This window comes from Dama dama, chromosome 30 (assembly GCF_033118175.1).
Source record: "Dama dama isolate Ldn47 chromosome 30, ASM3311817v1, whole genome shotgun sequence".
NCBI lineage: Eukaryota > Metazoa > Chordata > Mammalia > Artiodactyla > Cervidae > Dama > Dama dama.
The window spans coordinates 28292008-28315006 of NC_083710.1; the positions used below are offsets into that span (position 1 = coordinate 28292008).

Below are 22999 nucleotides of genomic sequence, written 5' to 3' on the forward strand. Positions count from 1 at the left end.
TTAAAATCATGAAACTTCCTTGTCAGGATTGTTCTAAGGCAGCACTGTCCAACAGAAATAGAATAGAAGACACGAATGCAAGCCATATGTGTAATTTTAAACTTTTTAGTAGCCACATTAAAAAGTAGAAAGATGAAATTTAATACTATCTTTAGCACAGTATTAAGCATAGTCATTTTGGCATGCATTCAGTATGAAAAAGATATTGAACTATTTTACATTCTTTTCTTTGTACTATGTCTTGAGAGTATAGTACCTATCGGCTCAGACCAGCCATGTCAGTGCCCAGTAACCAGCCACATGTGGGTCGTGGCTGCCCTATTGGCCAGCACCATTCCCAGGTTTTATGTGTTCTTTTAAGTAAAAGAATGTGTTTTGGTTTTTTTTCTTCTGTAAATCTTATGTTCATGTGCACTCCTTTCTCATTACTTATTTGAGATTTGATTGACTTAAAATTTTAACCTCTGACCTCTCTCTTTAGGATCCAATAATGTTTCTTTGGTGCCCATAAAGGAGAACCATCAAATAGGCATGTGTCAGCCTGATAAGCAGTAATGTCTCACTGTTTTTATTTAAACATCTCTGTTCCTACACTTCAATCAAGAAACACTATAGAGCTGATGTGGGTTTTCTGTTGTGCCGTGTAAGTTTTAGAAATCAAATTGTGCATCTACTCATTTCCATGTAGGTGTCACCTTAGACAGTTTTCTTAAGAGGACTTATTCTAAAGATTCACTGAAATTTTTCTCGTAACTTTCAGGAAATCCAAGTCAAGTAGAGTTTCTAGGTGTTAGAAAACATCAAGGTATAATACACACTGTATTGCCCAAGTTGAAAAACTACAGCCATCTCTTTGACTCAGAATTGCTTGAGTATGAGTAACGTTAAATGTTAAATATATATAGTCTCCATCCTCTGAACTCTACCTCACCTAAAGTCTTCCCATTTAATGTTAAGGTATAATTTGACCCTGTTTATGAGTAATTTTTAAAATGGATTCTTTGAAATGTACCTTCTTCTAGTAAATAATATTTTTTATTTTTAATCGGTGTCATTCATGTTTATAATTTAAAATCATTCCATCGGGTTTATAAGAAGAAGACCGTTGTCTTTGGCCCCATCTGCTTTTACTCCCCCGTGCCCCGCCGTGGCGCCTCCTGCCGCCCCCCGATTTCTGCTCCCTGACTGTAGCCACCGTCATTTCTTTACTGCTTGCTTGTGGCATTTGCTCCATACTTAGAACAAAGTGTCTGCATAGCTGTGTCTCAGTTTTTCAGTTTTAGATATTACTTTCCAAAGTAGGAAATGAATGTTTAAGTATTCTCTTAAACTCCTGTTTATCCTGCATACTTACGTGCCTACTGCAGTTTTAAAATAATTTTGCTCAGCTCAGCGTTGATCATTCTAGCTGGGTAAGGAGAATTCAGATTTGATCTGTAGCATGCAATGAGATTATAGACCCATATAATTGTAGTACTTTTTGTTTTTCCTAAAGGTAATAACTGCCTGGAGCTTTTTGTTGGCATTTCTTTGACTGTGGATTTGACACTTCCTCATGCTAACTCTGACAGGAGCGTGAATCCCAGAGGCATCAGATTATGCCTCAGTTCCATCTTTTTCTCAGAGACATCTCGTCGGCTCTTCCTTTCGAGTTGTTTCCTGGTCTGCTGCAGCTCCTGTCCTCCATCTAGTTCTCCTTGGCTTCCATCCTATTTTAGTAGAGCACATCCTCTATGAAACTTTCTGAAAATGTGAAACAGGCACTGCAGGACCCCGCGTGTGGAGACGTGCCTTTACTCCACCCTCATGCTCGTTTACCATTTAGCTGGAGAAAGAGTTACAGGTTGGAAATCATTTTTCCTCAGGATTTGGAAAGCGTTGCTCTGTATTCTTTGGCACTCAGTGTTTCTGTGGAAAAGTCCAGTTCTGTCGATAATCTAATCTTGATTCTTTTCTGTGGCATATTGTTTCCACCCCGCTTTGGAAGCCTTTTTTTCCTCCAGAGTGTTTTGAAATGTCATGATTCAGCAACTTAACATGGCTCTTTTCCATGCATTTTGTTGAGAACTCAGTAGGCCTCTAACTCTGGAAACCCATGTCCTCTGTTTCTCAGAAATGCCCTTTAATCCTTGCTTCAACAATTTCCTCTCTCTCCTTATTTGTGAAACACACGTAGAACTTCCCTGTTGATCCTCTTATTTTCTCTTCTTCCTATTTTTCAATTGAGGTTTCCTCGATTTTATCATCTAACCTTCCTGTTGAATTTTTATCTCTGCTATCAAAACTGCAATTTCCTACAACTCTTGTATTCCAGTATTCATCTTTCTATTTTACCACTATAGTGCCTTCCACTGTGTCTCTTAATGTCTCATTTAACACTTGGAGATTTTCTTCTTTCCTTGCCTGTTGTTTTGCTGCAGTTTTTTTATGTTTATTTCTATCATTAAAGTTTACCTTCAGGTATCTTTAGTATGACCCTGTAAAGCTCATCAGCAGCTATGTGCATGGTCAAAGAACTCTGACCGACTGGTAAATGTCACTGCAGACTAAACGAGAGGGGCCACTTTGTATGGGTAGCTCCCAGCTGTCACTTTGTTTGGGGGCTGGTCATTTTCACTAAAGTGAGATCCTTCAATCTCCTGCCTAGGACACATGAGCCTGGCTGCCAGCATTTACAGAACCAACTGGAAGAAAGGAGAATCTTACACAGATTTTCAGTGAGTCCTCCAGGTTGCAGCCCACTGCACCTCCTACAGGTCCATCGAGGCCCCTGATGCCTGAACCTCAGGGGCCTCTGTGACCATTAGCTGCTCTGGGCTTCTCCCTCTGCCACTGTCCACTCTGCCTGGGTACCACTTGTCCAGCTACTTTCCAACATTCAGATTTTTTTTTTTCCTACTCTCGTCAGCTTTTGTTCTTGTCTTACTGTCCTTTCATTGCCGTTTTAATTTTAGTGGTCTTTCAGGAGGGAGCAGGAGGGTATGTGTGTGTCTGCCGTTTAACAGAGTCAGCACACTCTTCATTCTCCAGAAATAGATCTGTTCATGAGGAAACAGATATACCAAGAACTAAGTCACAAAAGAAAACGTGGCAGCTTTGCCCTCTCCACTGTTAAAAAGCTCGAGAAGTCACTTAGCTGGAGAATGACCCTTCTCTTCATTATCCAGCTAGGAGGACTTGGTACTTGAATTATAATGTTTGCTTTGGTACAAGATTGGTCTTTTATTTATAATATGGTAATGTGTTTTGTTTTAATAAACATCGCACATCTAAAATGTTTAAGGGGTGAAGGCTATAATAAAAATAATAGTTTAGAAGATGAATAACCCTTTCAGTTTAATATAAATTCAGTTATTCAGCTGCTTTTTCACCCCTCTCCTTTTCATTCATCATTCTTGTGTTGTGCCTTTGATGAGTCAATGATTCTGTACTAATAACCTTGGAGAAATATTTAATGATCAGATTATTGAATATCATTAGAACTAACTCAGAAGCCCATTAGGTAATTTTTGGGTTTTGTGTTGAGAGAGTGAAGGATTAAGCACAAGGCTTAATATTCAAATTGTTTCCTTCTTTCATGAATATCACAATTCTATTTCACGGAAGTTTTACATAGTCCTTTTAGAAACACAAAGAACACTTCTGTAGATGGTTTTATCATCTTAAGTAAATATTTTATTAGGATAAGAAAAAGCATTACATGTTTAAAAAAAAAAAGTTTTCATACTGAATTATCCAAACACTTGGGATTTAAACTAGTTGCATAATGGACATTGGTAGTATTGTAGCCAAGAAAACAAAACTCCAAATTCAGAATCCTTGGGATCAGGGAAATCAAATGGAAGTGGATTTGAGGCGTTTTGCTATTTGTGCTAATATTTTAAAATTTTAAATTTTAAAAGCTTGGGAAGATTGAAGTATGTTCTGTGCAGTCAAGAAAGTGGAGTGAGAAGGGGGTGTTAATGTCTCAACAACGAAAGCAAAACAGTAAAAGACTTCAGTGCCTTTAGAGACAGGCAAAAGTACCACAGGGAGGGGTACTAATGCCAGTGAAAGGAAGCAACTGGGGGAGAATGCTGTAAGAATCCAACATAGCAGGCTTCAATGTTAAGGGAAGCAGATTTGACCTAAACCAAAGGACTGACTGAAGAGGATCTTTAAGAAAGAACCTTCCACAGGTAGAAGGAAGGCTGAGCTGGGGATTGAAACTGAAGATGATCTCTGTACGTCTGTAGTTATACATACCCCCCAGGCCTTTCACACCAGCCGAAACTGGCTTTTCAGTTTCGCCAGCTGCCACTACTGTGCAGTCCGGGACAGCATTGGGGAGGGAAGGCGGAAGGTAGGCCACAGGGACCCTGTACTTAGAAATGAAACCTTGGTTCTGTGATGGTAGAAGAACATAACCAAGCAGCTCTAAAGTGATTGAAAACATTCTCTCCTAGTGCTTCTCAATGGTTGTTCTATCAGCTCTCTTAATCAGTTTAAAATGCTATCAGTTCTGTATCTTGAGCTAGCTAAAGCTGGGATGTGAAAACCATCAATCTTGAAAATTTCTCTTGGATTAAATTTTCTCTTGGACACCAAGAGAACATTTTTACCTCTGTGCATTCTGCATTGTGAGAGAGACACCATATTTCTCATTTAAATGTTACACAGTGACACTCAACATTTTTATTTGCCTTGAAACTCCTCCACTCCTTGACTTTTATTTGACCTTACGTTTATCTGACCTTCACTTTTACAATATAAGCTTTTATAATCTGCCGTGTAAGCTTCTTTAAAACATGCCAAGGTAGATAGAGATTTAGTTACACTGTTTGTCTTTTTATAATAAATAGCCATATATTTTCTATTTCAGGGCGTTTGATGTAGAACTGCTTTACATAGCACAGTTCTTTAAAATCCCAATAGCAGAAATTGCTGTCAACTGGACTGAAATTGAAGGTGAGCATATTGTTTATGTTACAGCTGATCTTAAGTAGGGGGAAGACCTCAGACCATACAGTAAGTTGCCAGTGACGTCAGCTGGCTTTCCTGTCACCCCTCGCCCTGCTTTAGGGCCCACTCAGGTCTCCTGACTCAGAGAGGCAGTTTCATAGACAGGATTGCCTACTGATCCCCGATACCTGCCTCCAGCTGGCTTACTGCCTTCTGGATTTTTTTAGTCTCTTCTTAGGGTCTTCATTAGGCCTACTGGCTTGCCTAAGAAATTCAGTGAAAACTTGTACAGTAGACAGAATCGTGATGACTTTGGGCTACAAGCAAGGTGGATAGTCGTGGAGTAAACTTTACTTTTTATAATACCTTTTTTTTTAGTATTGTATTATGTCATTGCTCAGTGAGTTTAGAATACCTACAAACCACTTTGCAAAGAAAGCTAAATGAAGAATTATAGCTGCTTTTACTCCAAATATCCACAATCATTCACAGCTGGTTTTCAGCTAGTGTCTGTACATACATCCAAAAATGTAAAGATCTCTAAGGTTTATAATAATGTGAAATCTATCATAATTCCTGATTTCTATTCAGAAGTGCTTAAACAGCTCTCACTGTTGAGAATTCAAAATATATTCTAGTGTTCTCCTTCGCTTAGCTTAGAATGATCGCAAATTAATTCACTGTGTGGGAGGAGCATTACTGGAGACTTTCAGTTACTTCTCCTCCAGGTGAGCATGGCCTCCTCTTGAAAAGTCAGTGTGGTATTAAGCAACCTGAGCTGTTTAGGGACAGAAAAAGCTTAAGAACCAGTCTAGAAACCATACAGACTATGCTCACGTCTGGGAGCCTTGCTGAGTCACACTGAGTTTACCGCGGTTTGACTCATCTCCACGGTAGCAGCACAGACCGCCGGGGAAGGGGAGCAGGTGAGAGGATGCTCAGACCCCTTGTGATCGGCTCCATCCCTGTGTCCGTGTTGCTCTGCGCCCAGCATGGACTCTCTGGGAAGCTGAAGTGGGGGAAAGTAAAAGTACGTTTCAGTTTAGATCATTTGCTCACTTTGCATTTCTCAGGTAGCTGAGTGTTAAATCTCATTAACCGTTTCACTCAGTGAGCAGGTTTTGTGTTCATCATCCCCAGACCCTCTGCTCGAGACTCCCTGCTCGAGCAGGGGCCATCTGAAATTCTGAGTTTAGATCCTCCCAAGTTTTATTTCACATCAAGGTGTTTTGTTTTTATTGTTTTTAGAGTAACCATTCACTTTGGTTTTAAAGATGTTTACCTGTCTTGTCCACGATTTAAATAAAATTACGGTGGATGTGTTAACTCGATTGTGGGTAATCATTTCACAGTGTATCCGGCTATCAGATCATCGCACTGTGCACCTTAAATACATTTGTTTTATTTGTCAATTATACTTCAGTAAAGCTGGGGGGGTGGGGAGGAAGAAAAAGAGAAAGCCAGAGAGCATTTGGCCTTAAATCTGGAAACTGTCAGTGACTGTCCTGTGGTCCTGACCAGGTCACTTTACCACACAGCACCCCAGTTAACTGAAACTGGAGGGGACTGCTGACTTACTTAAAAACAATTCCAAGGGGTAAAATAAAGGAATCTAAACTTTAAAACACGCTCAAGGAGGTAGATCTCATGGAGTCAGCTGGGCTTGATATATTACCATTTGACAACCACTGGACAAGAAGGCGGCCTAGCTAAGACATATTTCTTTGATCTGATTTAGAATCTTTAGTAGAAATAGAGTAAAATTTGGATTTCTGTCTTGGCTTTCTTATCTCAGATTATTAATCTGTACTTGTATTATATACAGAGGTTTGCCCAATTCTCTATAGTATATGAAACTGAAAAGCAGTGTGTACAACATGAAGACTTACCCCCAAAAATCATTTTTACATGTACAAATGGAATTGTGTTTTACATACAGATAATACACATTATGGTGACTAGAAGCTCACAAAGATGGTGTAGATTGACTTCTAAAATACAATTTTAACTATTACATTTTCCTCTGAAAATATTTTTAATTATTTTCAAATTACAGGTTCTAAACTAGTTCCCTTTTGGAGCTGGCTACAGATGGGAAAGGATCTACTTTTTATACGACTTCGATATTTGACTGGTGCCTGGAGGCTGGAACAAACCAGAAAAATGAATTAGGTTATCTGTCACCTTTGATTGTATTCTTACGTATCAGTGTCACATTGTTTCATTTGAAATTAAAATTTTACAGCTGGAATAAACCTGTGCCATTGTCTGCCTTCTAATAATTTTGAAGAATTTACTGTCAAAAGTAAAAATCTTTATACCTCTTTTGGACAAAAATTTTTAAGGTATTTATAGCAAAAGTCAGATTTCCTTTTGCTTTAGCAATTTTGTTTCTTAATAGGCCAAATATCATTATGATTCTGAGAAGTATAATTTTTAAACAGAAGACATAAGCATTCTTATTTTAAAATGCCTATATAATTCTCATGAATTTAAATATAAACAGTAAGCATATAACAGGTTCAGGGATTTAAAAATAAATATTTAAATGTATATAAATTTATATTAAACTCATATTTCACCCTATTAAAAAGTATAGGAAATTGTATGTTAAAGAAAGGATATCGGCTTGTTCACAAAGGTATCCACTTTCTTATACATTAGTCATATTTATCTCCTTTCTAATTTTTCTTATATATACCATACTTTCTTACCTCCCGGCAGCCTTTCCCTCTTGAGTTCATGTTAATAAAAATTAGAAATTCTCTATTAAAAAGAAGGTTTTATGGTATTAGTAAATATTTACTTAACATCAGAAGCCTAATATGTTTTTGAGAAGCTAAAGACAAAAAAACAGCCATTATAATGATCCCCTGAAACTCAGAATTTGATTGTTTCTGATGTTTTAGAGACAGTGATGATAATACCTACCATTTATTGAGTGCTGTCTGTGTGCCAACCACTGCTGTGAGCACTTAGTACACAGTCACTCACCTGACTTTTACAACAGGAGACGAAACCGAGGCACAAGCAGTCACCTGCCCAGCTCACGTGGCTAGGAGATGGAGGCGCCATGATTCCAGCCCGCAAAGCCCGCATCCGGGGCCTACGCTCTTTCATGACCATGCTACTGCAGTTTCTGAAGGTATGATAACTGGGGACGTGTAAATAGAAGGCTTCAGCAGCACATAAATACAACATTATAAGTTATGTGGAAAAGTAAATAAGCTAAAAATGACTCCAGTAGTTTCAACAACAGTGATACTGTCACATCTGCATTAGACTATAAGCTCTCTTAAAACAGAGACCATTTCTTATTCAAATTAGTATTCTCAGGGACTTCCCGGGCGGTCCAGGGGTTAAGAATCTATACTTCCATTGCAAGGGCCTCGTCGAGGAACTTAGATCCCGCGTGTCACTCAGCATAGCCAAAAAATAGATAAATAAAAATAAATTTTTTAAAAAACTAGTATTCCCAGTACAGTGCTTATCATAAACACTTAATTATTGATCAAGTGAATAAACAAATTATTCACTACCAGGTTTCGAGAACCTTTAAGTCACTTAAACAGAACAAGTCACTTGAACGAGTCACTTGAACAAGAACAGAACAAGTCACTTGAACAGAACAAGGCTTATGCAAGTAGAAATGAGAGAAAACAAACAAAGACCTTGAGCATTTACAAGAATTTAAAGTTACAAGCCTTGAGCCAAAAATAAGATCCTTAATGAAACTATAATAAGACAATAAAATAATTTATTGCTATTTGCAAACTAGTGATAAAAATGTGTTTGAAGCATAGGGGAAATTTCAGGAAAAGTTTCAGTATTTTTTTATGCAACTCACCCTTGAGCACTGTTACAGGTTTCTAGTATGCTTGATATGAAGCACAGGTTCACCTAAGCTAACAGTGTGGCACAGACTCGGAGGCACTCTAAGAGAAACATGTATCATATATAGGTATGGTTACCCACCTTTCAGAGATGAAACAGGCTTAGACCAGTGATTGGCCCATGATCACACAAGTAGCCAGTGTCCTGCTTCTACTAAAATAAAAAAATAGGAAACATACATGGGTGTGATTAAAACTGAAGGCACAGTCTGATTATAATCAGACATCATTATGATTTATGTTCAACCTTCTGACCTGTTCTTACAGAATGTGTATGTATACATGGAGTTTATTTGACTCAAGATTACGTCTGAATGATAACATCTTTCTTGCCACCTATAATGCTGTATCTCTGTGTCACTGTGTATTTCCACTATTCATAGCTGATTCCCCAGTTCTGTTTTCCATTTTTTTTTCATTCAGTTACAGTAGCCTTGCCTTTTATTTGTGTGTCTCCACAGCATCCTAAATTGTGATTGTTCAGTAAACGTTTCCCAAATGGTTAGATAATGCCACCATTACAATTCATTTGCTGAAGCAAAGAATTACATGAATGAAGTTATTCATTTTATCGACAGCTAAATCCCCTGAAGTAGTCTAATGGGTTGCTTTGTTTTTGTGCAAACGCAAAAGCACCAAATCTACAAACTAATGATTTTAACATGCCCATCCTATATAGGACTCATTTAGAATTCTCTGATTTTGAATTAAAACTCATTAGTATTTTGATGATCTCAAAAAGCAATACCTTACAGATCTGATCCTTTAGACAATAACTGCTGTTCTACAACCGAACACTACAGAAAAGAATGGTGCCCTCACACCTGCTGACAACAGCAAAGGCTGAGTGAGGACCTAGATGCACACCCTCATGAGGCTAGAATCAGGCACCTGGACACCCTGATCTGGGCGATGTCACAGAAGGCCCAGCGGCGAGCAGGACTTTCACCCCCAACAGCCAACCCTGACTCTTCGCCGGCGGTGCCTGCACATGCGCTCCCTCCCTGCTGGGATGGGGTCAGAGGAGGTGCTTCCTCCCATGGCCGAGCAGCAACGAAGCCACCCCACCACGGTGACAATGAAGACCTGTAGTGAGCAAGAACTCCAACCCCTACCCACGTGTAATAAACAGTCCTCCTTCCTTGGGGTGTCAGTGGGGACCAGGTGGGGAGGCTATACGTACACCTCCCCCAGCAGTATAACAAGATGGTGCTGCTGCTTCTCAACCAGAGTAGCGTCAGTTAAAACAGAAAGTCTGAATAAGATCCAGAGTCTCACAACATAATAAAAAATGTCCGTGTTTCAAAAGAAAATCACTTGTCGAAACAGGAACCAGAAAAACCTCAACTTGAATGAAAAAAGACAAGAGATGCTGACACAGATCACAGAGATGTTAGGATTCTCTGAAAAGGATTCTACAGCAGCCATGATAAAAATGTTTCCACATAATTACAAACGTGCTTGAAATTAATGAAAAAATTAGAAAGCTTCAGCAGAGAAACAAACTCAGCAAAGAAAACGAAGAGATTGAGGAGAACCAAACGGAAATTTTAGAACTGAATAAAAAGCTTGGTGGATAAGCTCAACAGTAGAATGGGAGTGGCAAAGAAAAGAATCAGTAAACTCAAGATAGCACAATAGAAATTATTCAATCTGATCAAGAGAGAGAAAATAGAATAGTAATTAAAAATGGCTCAGTGAAACTAATAAGATCTAACAGTATTATAAAAAAAAAAAAAATACTAACTGAAAACTCCTCAAACTTGGCAAAAGGCATAGAGTCACAGAATCAGATTCCTTATAGGATAAACCCAAAGAAATCTATACCAAGACACATCATAATTAAACTTTGGAAAACTAAAGACAGAACAAATCTTGAAAGCCACAAAAAAAAAAAAGAAGAAGAAGAAGAAGACAGCGTCCCTGTAATAGGGAAACAATCAGAATGACTGAATTTACCAGCAGAGACTATGCTGGTCAGAAGGATGTGGCACACTATTTTTAAAGTACTAAAAATAAGAAACTGTCAATGCAGAATCTCATACTCAGGGAAAAAAAAAAAAAAAACCAACCTTCAAGTATAAAGGGGAAATAAAAACAATCTCAGATGGTTAGAGAATTGGACACCCACAGACCTATCCTAAAACAATGGCTAAACAGAAAACATCAAAGGACGGAAACTTGGAACCCTAGGAAGGAAGAAAATACATGGTAAGAAGAATACAGATGAATACAAAAGATTTTCCTTCTCTTCAAGAGTTTTATATTATGTTTGATGGTGGAAGCAAACACTATAAAAATCTGATGTGGTTCTAAATGTATATAGCAAAATTTATAAGACAGTTTATTATAGATGAGGGAGGGTAAAGGGGCAAGAAACAGAGGTTACAGTCGTTGCAATCCCCTAGGCAATCTTCTGACATCACAGCTGGGGAGCTATGACCCACTGCTGGAGAATCAGTAAGTTAAGTGTGCAATTACAGCCCGATCTGTCTTTTTTTAAGATAAAAAGTATTAGCAGAAGGTGACAGGTTCTCATACTGAAGAAGGTAGGGTAAGCGTTTAACCCATTAATATTTTCCACTATGATTACTGTTCTCTTTCCACTAAAGAGAAGAGAGAATCAAGATTATATAAAGAAAGAAATGAATCGAGATTGTAAAATTTAAAATTTTGTTTAGTCAAGTCCCATACAGTTTTGTAATTTCTCAAACACCTGTCCGTTCACCATTGCTGATGATTAAATCAGTGCAGCTGAATTTAGCTGCAATTACATCACATTCACTTTTTAAAAATGACCATTTCAAAAAAAAATAAAAATGACCATTTCAGAAAACATACTTCCAATAAAAACTGAACCTTATTTACATTTCTTATAGGAAATATATGTCAGATATTGAAATTTCATTAAAAATGTGGTTTCTTGCACATCATTCTTCCCTCTGGATAGACAACAGATGTGGATGGATACTGTTTAGGTGAATCACGAGACATTTTTCCAGTGATGAAAGCTGTGTGCATCACAGTTTTCTTGTCTATGAAGTGATAAGACAGAGACAGTACATGAGCAGCCTCCCTATAGGGTTACTATCAGAATTAAATGAACTAATGCAAGCCTAAGCTTTAAAAAGAAAAGTTTTATGGAAATGTAAGATAATACACATGCACACATCAGAAAGAATATTTTTGTACCTGGTAAATGCAGAATGGCTCAGCAGTGAAGAATCTACCTACCAATGCAGGAGATGCAGGTTCTATCCCTGGGTCAAGAAGATCCCCTCAAAAAGGAAATGGCAACCCACTCCAGTATTCTTGCCTGGGAAAACCTATGGACGTAGGAGCCTGGTGTGCTACAGTCCATGGGGTCACAAAGATTCAGACACGACTTAATGACTAAACAATAACAAATGCAGAATAATATCTCGTTTTATTGTTTATGACCTTTATTCTAAGGTAATATGACTTTTTTTCTCTCCACCCAAACTTCTCTCTTAAAGAGGAAAGCCAAAAGTAATGAATCTGTTTTCTTCTATGCTTAACTATTTTCAGTAGAGGCCTTAAAAGTAGACTAAGGCTCACCAAACAATATGCAGTATGATAGAAGCACAGACATGATTAAGATCCTTTATGAATCTTAAATTCTATATGAACATGAAACATTATATTTGTACAGAAAATGGTTTCAGAGATGTTCTTTTATTCTCATTTAAAGAGTTTTGAATATCTCTTCTATTTCTCCTGGATTCATTCCGTCAGAAGTCATCTATAAATTAAAAATAAAGAGCAATGTGTGGGTCAAACAGTATAAACTTTATCAAGCCCTTATAATAAAGAAAATGCCACAGAGCATGGCAAAAAGTCAACCTGCTGATAAACACCAGGGAGAAACTTGCATCTTCCAGCCAGGCATATTGCTGGTCTAGTGGTCTCAGCCTGTCCTTTAAAATAGAAAGGGAGAGACTTTTCCTCATCAATTTCAGTTAAACGCAAAAACTTGACTTGAAGGGTTTGGTTAAAGGGATGGCATTAGGAGGTGGAGCCTTTGGGGATGATTCGGTTTAGATAAGGTCACGAGGGAACCTGAGGTCACATGGGAAGCCCCCATGACACAGTCAGTGTCCTTACAAAAGAGAAAGAGAGGAGAGCTTGCTCTCTTGGGCACATGAGGATATAACACAAAGACAGCCATGTGCAAACAAGGAAGAAGGGTTCTCACCACACACTGAGTCTGCCGACACCTTGATCTTGGACTTCTAGAACTGTGCTGTGAGAAATAAATTTCAGTTGGTTAAGACACCCGTGCTTAGTAGCAAAACTCAACCATAATTCTGTGATGCCTTAGGATATTGCCTTCTATTTCAGAACATATTCACAAAGTTTCCAAATCAAAACTAAATTTATCTTCATCTTAAAAACAAACTCCTGCTATTCAAAAAGAATGGGATCCCATAGAGTTCTGGAGAGATCAGATGCCACAAAATTAAGCACCACCCCCCACAACCCACAAAAATGATACTGAAATAAGTAGATGATATTTAAATGAAAAAGTCATTAAAACTGGTTTGGAGTGTATGCTGCATATACCATCAAATAATTAACTTCTACATAAAAATAAGAATAAACCTTATCCTTACTGTACAGGTAAGTTTTGTGAACCATATGACTCTCCAGGTCCTTCAACATGCCCACCGCTTCCCCAAAATGACCGTGAATCACCCCTACCTTCACCCCTCAACACACACACAAATACGCAATTATTGTTAGTTTTTCAAAAAGAAGATCAGAGGCAGGCATTGGTACAACAGAAGTACAAAGTAGGATCTTTGCATCTATGGTTTACTGCAGACTTTGTCACAGCCTTGCACTGTGCTGGGCATATGACAAGTGAAAAGAATGAGCCTTCTCATGGGTGAGGGGGCTACCCTTCCTACCACCAGTTTATGGGCTGCAGCAGCTCACATTCTGCCAAGTTCTTGTAATTCAGAAAAGAGAGGGGGGCTTCATTTTGCCGTGGTTTTCAGGTTTTGAACCAAAATCTTACTGGCATTTCTACCAAATCTCCTGTAGTGTAGTTTTTTGGTGGAAGTTGTAACGTGCGTGTGTGCTTATCCAGTTGTGTCCGACTCCTTGTGATCCCATGGACCGTAACCCATCAAGCTCCTCTGTCCGTGGAATTTTCCAGGCCAGAATACTGGAATGGGCTGCCATGCCTTCCTCCAGGTGATCTTCCCAAACCAGGGATCCAATCCGAGTCTCCTGTGTCACCTGCTCTAACCAGCAATACAATTGCAGCCGATCAAAAACTCAAGAGGGGAAAAATAGTGTTTAGATTTTCTATTGCAAGAATATTCAGCTTCTGAAAAATGGGGTGTCAACTCTGAGCCTTCCTTCCCAGAGTCGGCATTTTCTCCTTGGAAATCAGATCTGATTGTTCAGGGGGTCTAAAGGATTAACCGGCTCTCCTAGGTTTAGGGGATACATGACAGGCATGGAATAAGTGACAAGCTAACTTCTGCATGCCAAAATTTCTTGGCATGTAGATGAGAATGTACAGAAAACACAAACTACACACCCTCAAAGAATCTGCAGAAGCAAGCCCTGCCAAGAGCACAGAGAACTCGGGGAACCTACAAAGACTGTGCTGGGAGCCTGAGCCAGCACTGCAGAGGTTACTGTTTATTGCTCTGCGCTGAGTCCTCTGCATTGTCTAATGCACCTAAGGGAAGGAAACAGTGGCTGGGTCATTTCTTAACAAGATTAAAAAAACAAATAAACTACAGGATATCAATTCTGAGCATCTAATTAGTTTACCTACAATAAAATGCCCAGGAAATGCAATTGTTAGCAGTCCAAAGGTTTCCTGAACTTTCACACCCAGAGCGATCTCAAACTTAACACCTAGTCTGGAGCACAGGTGTATAAAGATGATTCAAATGCGAACACAAATGCTGTTTTACACAGGGTCGTTGCTCAGCGGGCAACAGTGTGACAATGCAAGCATGGCATCTGCCACAGGAAGAAAGTGCAGTGCTTTGAGGACAAGTAAAGGCAGTTCACATGAAAAGATGCTCGACATCACTCATTATCAGAGAAATGCAAATCAAAGCCACAATGAGGTACCCTTACACACCAGTCAGAATGGCTGCTATCCAAAAGTCTACAAGCAATAAATGCTGGAGAGGGTGTGGAGAAAAGGGAACCCTCTTACACTGTTGGTGGGAATGCAAACTAGTACAGCCACTATGGAGAAGAGTGTGGAGATTCCTTAAAAAAACTGGAAATAGAACTGCCATATGACCCAGCAATCCTGCTGCTGGGCATACACACTGAGGAAACCAAAATTGAAAGAGACATGTGCACCCCAATGTTCATCGCAGCACTGTTTATAATAGCCAGGACATGGAAGCAAGCTAGATGTCCATCAGCAGATGAATGGATAAGAAAGCTGTGGTACTATACACAATGGAATATTACTCAGCCATTAAAAAGAATACATTTGAATGAGTTCTAATGAGGTGGATGAAACTGGAGCCTATTATACAGAGTGAAGTAAGCCAGAAAGAAAAAGAAAAACACCAATACAGTATACTAACACATATATATGGAATTTAGAAAGATGGTAACAATAACCCTGTATGCGAGACAGAAAAAGAGACACAGATGTATAGAACAGACTTTTGGACTCTGTGGGAGAGGGCGAGGGTGGGATGATATGGGAGAATGGCATTGAAACATGTAAATTATCATATGTGAAAAGAATTGCCAGTCCAGGTTCGATGCATGAGACAGGGTGTTCCGGGCTGGTGCACTGGGATGACCCAGAGGGATGGGATGGGGAGGGAGGTGGGAGGGTGGTTCCGGATGGGGAACACATGTACACCCATGGCCGATTCAAGTCAATGTATGGCAAAACCAATACAATGTTGTAAAGTAAAATTAATTAAGTAAAAAAAAAGAAAAGGCAGTTCAATTCACGGCCTTGCGTTTCACGGGTATCAGGTCCTTCTGGAGGACCAATTTTCCTACATACAGAAGCAAACTGAATACTGTCCCTTGTGGCTTTATTATCCTTTCTAGTATTCTTTCATCCCTGCAGTAAATGCCTTTTCTATGAAGAACCGCTGGCTGATGGGGGTCAAAGGCCATCAGTAAGCCGGTGGCATTTCTTACACATGTTCTGAGGGGGTTCGAGGGGCCCACAGCCGCCTCCAAAGGCAGGCTATCCAGGGGGATAGGCGGCCGTGAGCAAGGAAGGTTGTCCATTAACGCTGCTCGGTGCCATAAGGTTGTATCTTTATTAGATTAGATAACAGTATATATTATAGGCTAGGCTGTTAAGCAAATAAATACGGGTAAGGAAACGACAACCCACAAAATTACATGGCTAGTTTTAACCACCACTCACCACTCTGTGTGAGTCGATTTTCATCCGCTTGTGCAGGAGCAAACCAGTTACTCTGGCGCTGTCGGCTGGGGGTAATGACCCCCTTCACTCTTGCAAAGCAAGAGAGAGACAAACAGCAAGGAACAGCCACCCTCGGGGCCCAGAAACACGTCGGGAAGAGCCACTTGTTGGGGGCGGCGGTTTCCAAACCGATTTGTCGGTCCCACACCTCGAGTTCTGGAAACGGTCCTCCGGCCTCGGGCTCCAGGTGGGGAGGCAGGACGTCTCCGGGAATCCGGCGAGGTGCCCCCGCCGCCCTGGCGAGGGGAGTCGGGTCTCACCGGAGGACGGGGACGCCGCCCGGGGGGCCGGGAGACCCCTCTCCGGGGCGTCCCCGAGGCGCCCCCGCCGCGGGCTTCCGCGCACGTGGCCGCGGGGCGGGCCGCGCTCCCCCGCCTCGCGGGCTCCCCGAGCGGCTCCGGGCGCGCGGCGGCGGGCGGGGGCGGACCCGCGAGCAGGGCTCCTGGCGGCTTTCCAGGTCGGCGCACTAATACGGGCGATGAGGCTTCGCGGCTCCAGTCTGACTGACGCCGGCTGGGGCCGCCGCCGCCGCTGTCTCGGTCCCCGCCGCCGCCGCCGCCGGGCCCTGCAGGCGCTGGGCGCGCGCAGCCAGGCAGTGAGTGCAGCCGCTCCGAGTGGGCGGCCGGGGGACCCACCTCGGGGCGGGGGGCGGCCAGACCTCCGTGGGGGGGGGGGGGGGGCGATGAGTAGCAGCGCGGGGACAGGTAAGAGATGCCCTCCCCGGCGCGCGCCGGGCGTGTGCGTGTCTGGACGCGTGTGCAGCGAAGTTTTTCTTCCACGGGGAAGGGTCTGGCGTGTGGCCGGGGCCCTTTGTGCTCCCCGTCCCTGTATCTCCTTGGTGGGGCCTGTCTGGGGTGGGGCGGGAGGGGACGGCCCTGGGGAGCCGGCCGCGCGGGCCGCCGGCACCGGGGACCTGTCAGCGGAGGCTCGGCCCGCCGGCGTGCGGGCTGTGGCCCGGGGCGGGGGCCGGGGTGCGCGCTTGCCCTGCGTGCCCCCCAGCCCTTCCCGCCCCCGGCCCGGGGCTGGGTACCGCACCGAGGACAGGCTCCGTGGAGACCCAGACTCGCAGCTGAGTAACCGTTTGCCGTGGCCGGAGGGCTTGGGGAGGACACTGGAGAAAGCGGGGTGCATGCAGGGCAGCGAATGTGACTCAGCTGGCCTGCCCGGCCTCTTGTCTCAGACGGTTTTTACTCTGCTTACCTATGAGGCACGCGAAATGAGCAGGGGGAAAAAAAAGTTAGGAATGTTGTTGAAGTGTCTCTAGGCTAAGCTTGGATTGTGCTGGGAGCCGGGGTGTTTGTCTTTTTCCTGCGCCTGCCGTTCGGTGCCAAGGCTCCGCAGAGGGGAGGGGGGCGAGGTGGGGAACAGATACAGGAGACTCAGTGACGCCAGCATTGTGATGGGAAGGAGGGGGTGCATTTTTATGGATGGCTAATCGCTGACAAGTCTTCCCGTTACTATTCCTTCCTCCTCCCACCCTTGACAGTGGAAATTTGAAATGATGGTTTAGAAATACTCCGTTGACTTGTTTCTGGGCGGGAACTGGGTACTCGTGAGAAATCACCTACAAATGAGGTAAAATCGAGTTTGGGAATGAAATTGCACGTCAGTTCTTTACCCAGTAATTCACAGTCGGATACACACCCACAGGTCACTGTGGATGGCTTTGAACGGATCCAGTTTACAAGTACCATTTTCTGTGGCTTGCCAGATTTCTCGGATGATCTTTTGGAAGGGTTGCCGAACAGGAATGATAGATAGCTGTAAAGTCATAAGGCACTTAATAATGCTAGCTCCTTGGCCATAACTGAGCCAGGCATTTGAGGCATCCTTATGGGTGAGTGATAAGTTAATCCTACAGCGTGTCTTCTGCCTTGGGATTCCTGTCGCTGTGAGGGAATGCCATTGGATGTTTACATTGTAGAAATAGTGATCTATATTTAAAAAGGAAGTAAAAGTAAAACCCAAACACATTCTCCTAACTCCAGATAGACAGTTCAATTAGTAAGTGTCCCTGTGTTTGTAGGAAACCATGAGCAAGATTTTGGACCGCTTTCACGTTTGTGGTTATCCAAGAAGGACGCTGCAGATAAGAAAATGATGTAATCATTTATAAATAAAGAGCGTTTAAAATATTTTATGATAGAAGTTGCAAATAACGTATCAGAAAAGAAACTTTTAGTGGCAATGATCGCCTTCATTGATGGCAAGACAACTGTCTTTAGCGGACAGCCTTCAGCCTGTTAATCTATTCTGACACAACCAACTCCCATTTTTATGCTTGACTGGCCATCTTTGTCAGAGCTGTTTTTTGCTTGGGCTCTTTGGTTTCAAGCTACGTTTAAGAGAATGCCAGCATACTCTTGATCTGAGCAAACTCCTTTTTATCAGCACAGAGTTTACTAAAAATCAAAGATACAAACAAATTTTAGGCTAAACCTCTAAATACTTCACAATTCTCACATCTTTGTTATCTGTTAAAGTCAGCATGAACTATTTGACTTTGCTTCTTTTAAAATTTTCTTTTTTTTAATATATTTCCACTTAATGAGTAATCAGAAAATATTCACAAATGTCAACTCCTACTCTCTGGTTGCCCAAGACCATGGGATGAGACAGAAAGGTTTTTGTTGTTAATGAAACATTGCCAAGGATTCTAGAAGTAATAAACAACTGGTAAATTTGTTTATCCTTTCTAATCATGTGGTCAGTTGGAGGAGGAAAAAAATCCAGAAATTATTTCATAAAGATTAAAATAGTCAATTTCAATTTTACAAACAATTTCATTCTTTTTAATGAGAGTGCAATTTCCTTTGCCGTATTTGAAGAGTTGGTATTTAATAAGTGGTCACCATAGCACTTAGGCAACTAACTAGTTTATATGTGACATCCCCTCTGCAATAAATAAAACAGCACTTTCATCATGTTTGGCTTAAGTATGTTGGAAATAATACACAAAATGTACTCTGATATAAGGGAAGCTAAAAGTTATGAAAATGAAGAAGTGGTTTTTCTTAAATTCGGAAAACATACTACCTTGAATTTTAAAGCTCTAACAAGGCATAGTGCAAATTTTCTGCTCACCACGTCTAACATTTAGTGAGAAATTCAGAAGCGGGGAATAGTCCGGAATCGAAAGCTTGAGTCTCTTCAAATAGTTGTGATTCTAGGCTGTTGGATTTATATTTCCTTGGTTACTGTTGCCAGTGAGTTGAAAAGTTATTCTAAAAGGGGGAAAAAAGCAAACAGTAAATTCGTGAGAGATTTTAACAGTATGAGCACGTTAGAACATTAACCTAGTGAACTGTTCATGACAAGAGTAGGGGCATGACAACAACAACAAAATAAATATCTTTTGAATGTAAACTAACCTTTAAAAATAAATATTCCTATAAATTATGTCTCTCAAGAAACGTGGGGTAACTAGAGTTAAGATTTCAAGATGTTTGTTAGCATTAGAAACCATCAGACCCATAGAAGCTGAGTGTTCTTGCCAGTGGCCCACGGCCTGACACTTGCCACCCCAAACCATCTGAACAGCACCCACTCCTCTCTGTGTCAGCCTTGAGCTGACCCCTGACCAATTTCCAGGCTTCTCTTCTCACTCCTTCCATAGTTTATGCTGCAATTGAAATAAAGAATTGTGGTTTCCCCTGCTTATTACCCTGGCTTTCGTCTCCTCTGCACGTGTCCTCACGCCAAGGCCTAGAATGCCTTCCTCTGCTTCCCCACCTCTCACCAGATCCACAGGCCTGCCAGCACCTTCCTCATCTTTTACAGTCCTGTCTAGGTGTGTCCTCAGATGCCCCTGGTCGCAGGTGTGTCCTTTGAGCATCTAATGGCCCTTGGCACTTTGCACCCTTGCATCTTGTCTCAGTGAATTCCTCATTTGCTAATTTCTTTCTTCTCCTCAGACAGTCCTGTCAAAACTCTGTGAAGGAAGGGACCTTGTTCTGTCCATCTTTTCCATTTGTTTCATGCCGACTACCGTGCCCTGTCTAGTGCTTGGTCAATAAATATGAATTCAGTGGCACGTCTTTCACTGAACCCATGGTCTGAAATAAAATCTGTAAAGGAGTTTCCCCTGAATGATAGGTGTTACTGGTCCGTCTTTCAGAAAGCCAGTGTCGAGCTGGAGCTGAGGACTGAGGACCGTGGAAAGTGACCCCAGCCCCCACCCCTGCCCAGTGGAACCTCTTTCTCCTGAATATTGTGGTTGAGCGTTAGAGTCAGGAAAGCTTCTATGATACTCTTATTGCATTAGCAATTTTCCATATCAGATTCACTACATACACAATGGAAACCATTTAGCAAAGAAAAACCCAGATTTTTAATGTGATACGGCTACCACAATGAAACCCTAATTCGATTCCCCAGAAAATTGCTAACACAATATGCCGATCCCCTTCCCCCCGCAGCAGTAGCCACAGAAAAACTGATACTGTTTTTAGAGTATGTGTTTCAAACTCTGCTCACAAAAGAAGCCAACTGCTGCTGAGATGAGCTTCTGTTTTGGTCAGGTTGGGTGTAGAAGGGGTCAGTCTCATCAGAAGACCTGAGTCCCCCTTCTGTGCCTTACTCATTACATTACCAAAAGATACTAAACCCCGTCTTAGCATGCACCACATCCTGTTTAGTGGTTCAGAATGAACAGAGTTAATATAATGTAAAAAATACAATTTGTATGTAAATATCATGCCTATATAATATACTTGATTATACGGTTTTAACTGGGAAGTCTAATGAACTCAAAAACAGTTTTCTAAACTCAAGAGACTCTGAAATAAAGTTTAAATGCAAAATTTAAAGTGAAAATGCATGAATATTAAGATACAGATGATAAATGTGTATGTGCAGAGCTGTATCATGTCAGAAGTCCTAACCACCGAAGAGCTGTTGGTTCTCACGCTTCATTCCCTAAACCATATTTAATTCAAAGACAAAACTTTAATCCATGAAATCAGTGTAAAGGAGTTCTCCAAAGTTCTGATTCTAACAAAAAGACAGCTTTTATTTTCTTTTTTGGTGGGGGCTAAATACTAAATATCAAAATCATTCTCTCTCTCCCTTCTGATTATCTGATATCACTGGTGGGGATTATTCTTATATATGAAATTTCCCTTAGGGAAATTTAATATTTCATATCTGATGACTTCCTTTTCCCCTCCTTTGTCACATTTACCTTTGAGGAACCGCACATAGGAAAGGTATATTCCTCAATCACGCAGTGGGTTTAGAGCTTCAGTTGTGCAAAGCTGTCTCTGTTTACAAACACTGGGGTTATCAGGGATGGCCATCTAGTTTCCTTCCCACTAGACAGATAGGAGTTCACATGTGCTCTAGGGGCCACCCAGATGTGTTAATGGCCTTGGGGATTCATCTTGAAGCAACTGAGAGGGTTTGGAAGTGGTGGAGGTGTCAATACTCTGAAGGATCAACAGCTTCACCTGAGGCTTCACCTGATCGATTCTGAGAGCACCTCCCAAGCCAGGCGGGCGGTGGGGGGCTCCTGCCTTCACAAACCCTTCTTAACCCTTGAGATATCTTCTTCGTGTAGCCTAATATTTTTCATTTTTTAATCTGTTAAACTGCTTGGAAGCTGATCGATTGTAGATTTGCTCTAGTTAATGTGTGTGTGTGTGAGTTTGTTTTTAGAAAGTGCAGTCCATTGTGAAATAGGTATTTGAGGCAGTTTATCAAAAACCTGGAAGGATTTTGTCCCAAGCACTTACGGGCTTTGGAAGGTTTAGAGCAGATTTGCAGATTTTTTTTTCTTAAGGAGAGGGTGATGAATAGCAGAGTTCATCTAAAGTGGTACAAGTTGCTTTCTGAGTTGTTTAGTTGTTAAGTCACGTCCAACTCTTTGTGACCCCATGGACTATAGCCTGCCATGCTCCTCTGTCCATAGGTTTTCCCAGGCAAGAATACTGGAGTAGGTTGCCATTTCCTTCTTCAGGGGATCTTCCTGATCCAGGGGTCGAACCCATGTCTCCTGTATTGGCTGGCTGGCAGGTTCTTCACTGCTGAGCCACCAGGGAAGCCCTGCTTTCTGAGAACTATCTAATTTAATTGACTTGGTAGTACCACATTTCAGAAAACAACTCAGAAAAAGATGACAAATTCCATCAGAATTCTCCATCTCTTGGTAGACTCTTTAACATCTCCTATTAATCACACTTCATTATAAATCCATTCATTCATCTTGCCTTTTTATTTACTAAACATCACACTTGACAGAATTGGAGTTCTGTAGGAAGAGGAAGGAGAAAGAGTAGGTCATTTAAAAGTTGGTGCATTAGGACAGTTGCGAGGGTTGGAGGTACCTGAGCTTGGGGAGAGGGTGCGGCAGAAAGCAGGTGGGCAGATGCCCATGGTGGACATCAGCTATTTGGGTGAGTTTTAGCAGAATTAGAGGCCACCTGTACCAGGAGTTCAGGTGAATATTCATTGGAAGGACTGATGCTGAAGCCGAAACTCCAATACTTTGGCCACCTGGTGTGAAGAACTGACTCACGGGAAAAGACCCTGGTGCTGGGCAAGATTGAGGGCAGGAGGAGAAGGGGACAACAGAGGATGAGATGGTTGGATGGCATCACCGACTCGATGGACATGAGTTTGAGCAAGCTGCGGAGTTGATGATGGACAGGGAAGCCTGGCGTGCTGCAGTCCATGGGGTTGCAAAGAGTCAGACACAACTGAG

At 41.6% G+C, this 22999-nt stretch overlaps 2 protein-coding genes and 1 long non-coding RNA gene across 4 annotated transcripts in view; 2 read left to right on the forward strand and 1 right to left on the reverse strand.

Annotated features, from left to right (window-relative positions):
- Positions 1-7196, forward strand: part of ALG5 (ALG5 dolichyl-phosphate beta-glucosyltransferase) — a 26046-nt gene extending 18850 nt beyond the window's left edge. The window contains exons 9-10 of the mRNA XM_061133382.1: positions 4862-4947; positions 6998-7196. Coding sequence (XP_060989365.1) covers positions 4862-4947; positions 6998-7113 — 202 coding nt within the window. The 3' untranslated portion in view covers positions 7114-7196. The remainder of the gene's footprint in view (positions 1-4861; positions 4948-6997) is intronic.
- LOC133049398 (uncharacterized) lies at positions 4955-12184 on the reverse strand. The gene is made up of 3 exons (XR_009691308.1): positions 8917-12184; positions 7936-8095; positions 4955-5950 (listed from the first exon to the last, which is right to left on the reverse strand). It is a non-coding gene; the product is annotated as an uncharacterized LOC133049398 (long non-coding RNA).
- Positions 7969-22999, forward strand: part of SMAD9 (SMAD family member 9) — a 71683-nt gene continuing 56652 nt past the window's right edge. Inside the window, exon 1 of one of the 2 annotated variants that reach the window (XM_061133381.1) lies at positions 7969-8086. The gene's annotated coding sequence lies outside the window, so the exon portion shown is untranslated. Of the gene's footprint in view, positions 8087-16822; positions 16895-22999 lie in introns of those variants that run through there. The other variant, XM_061133380.1, reaches the window with a different exon arrangement.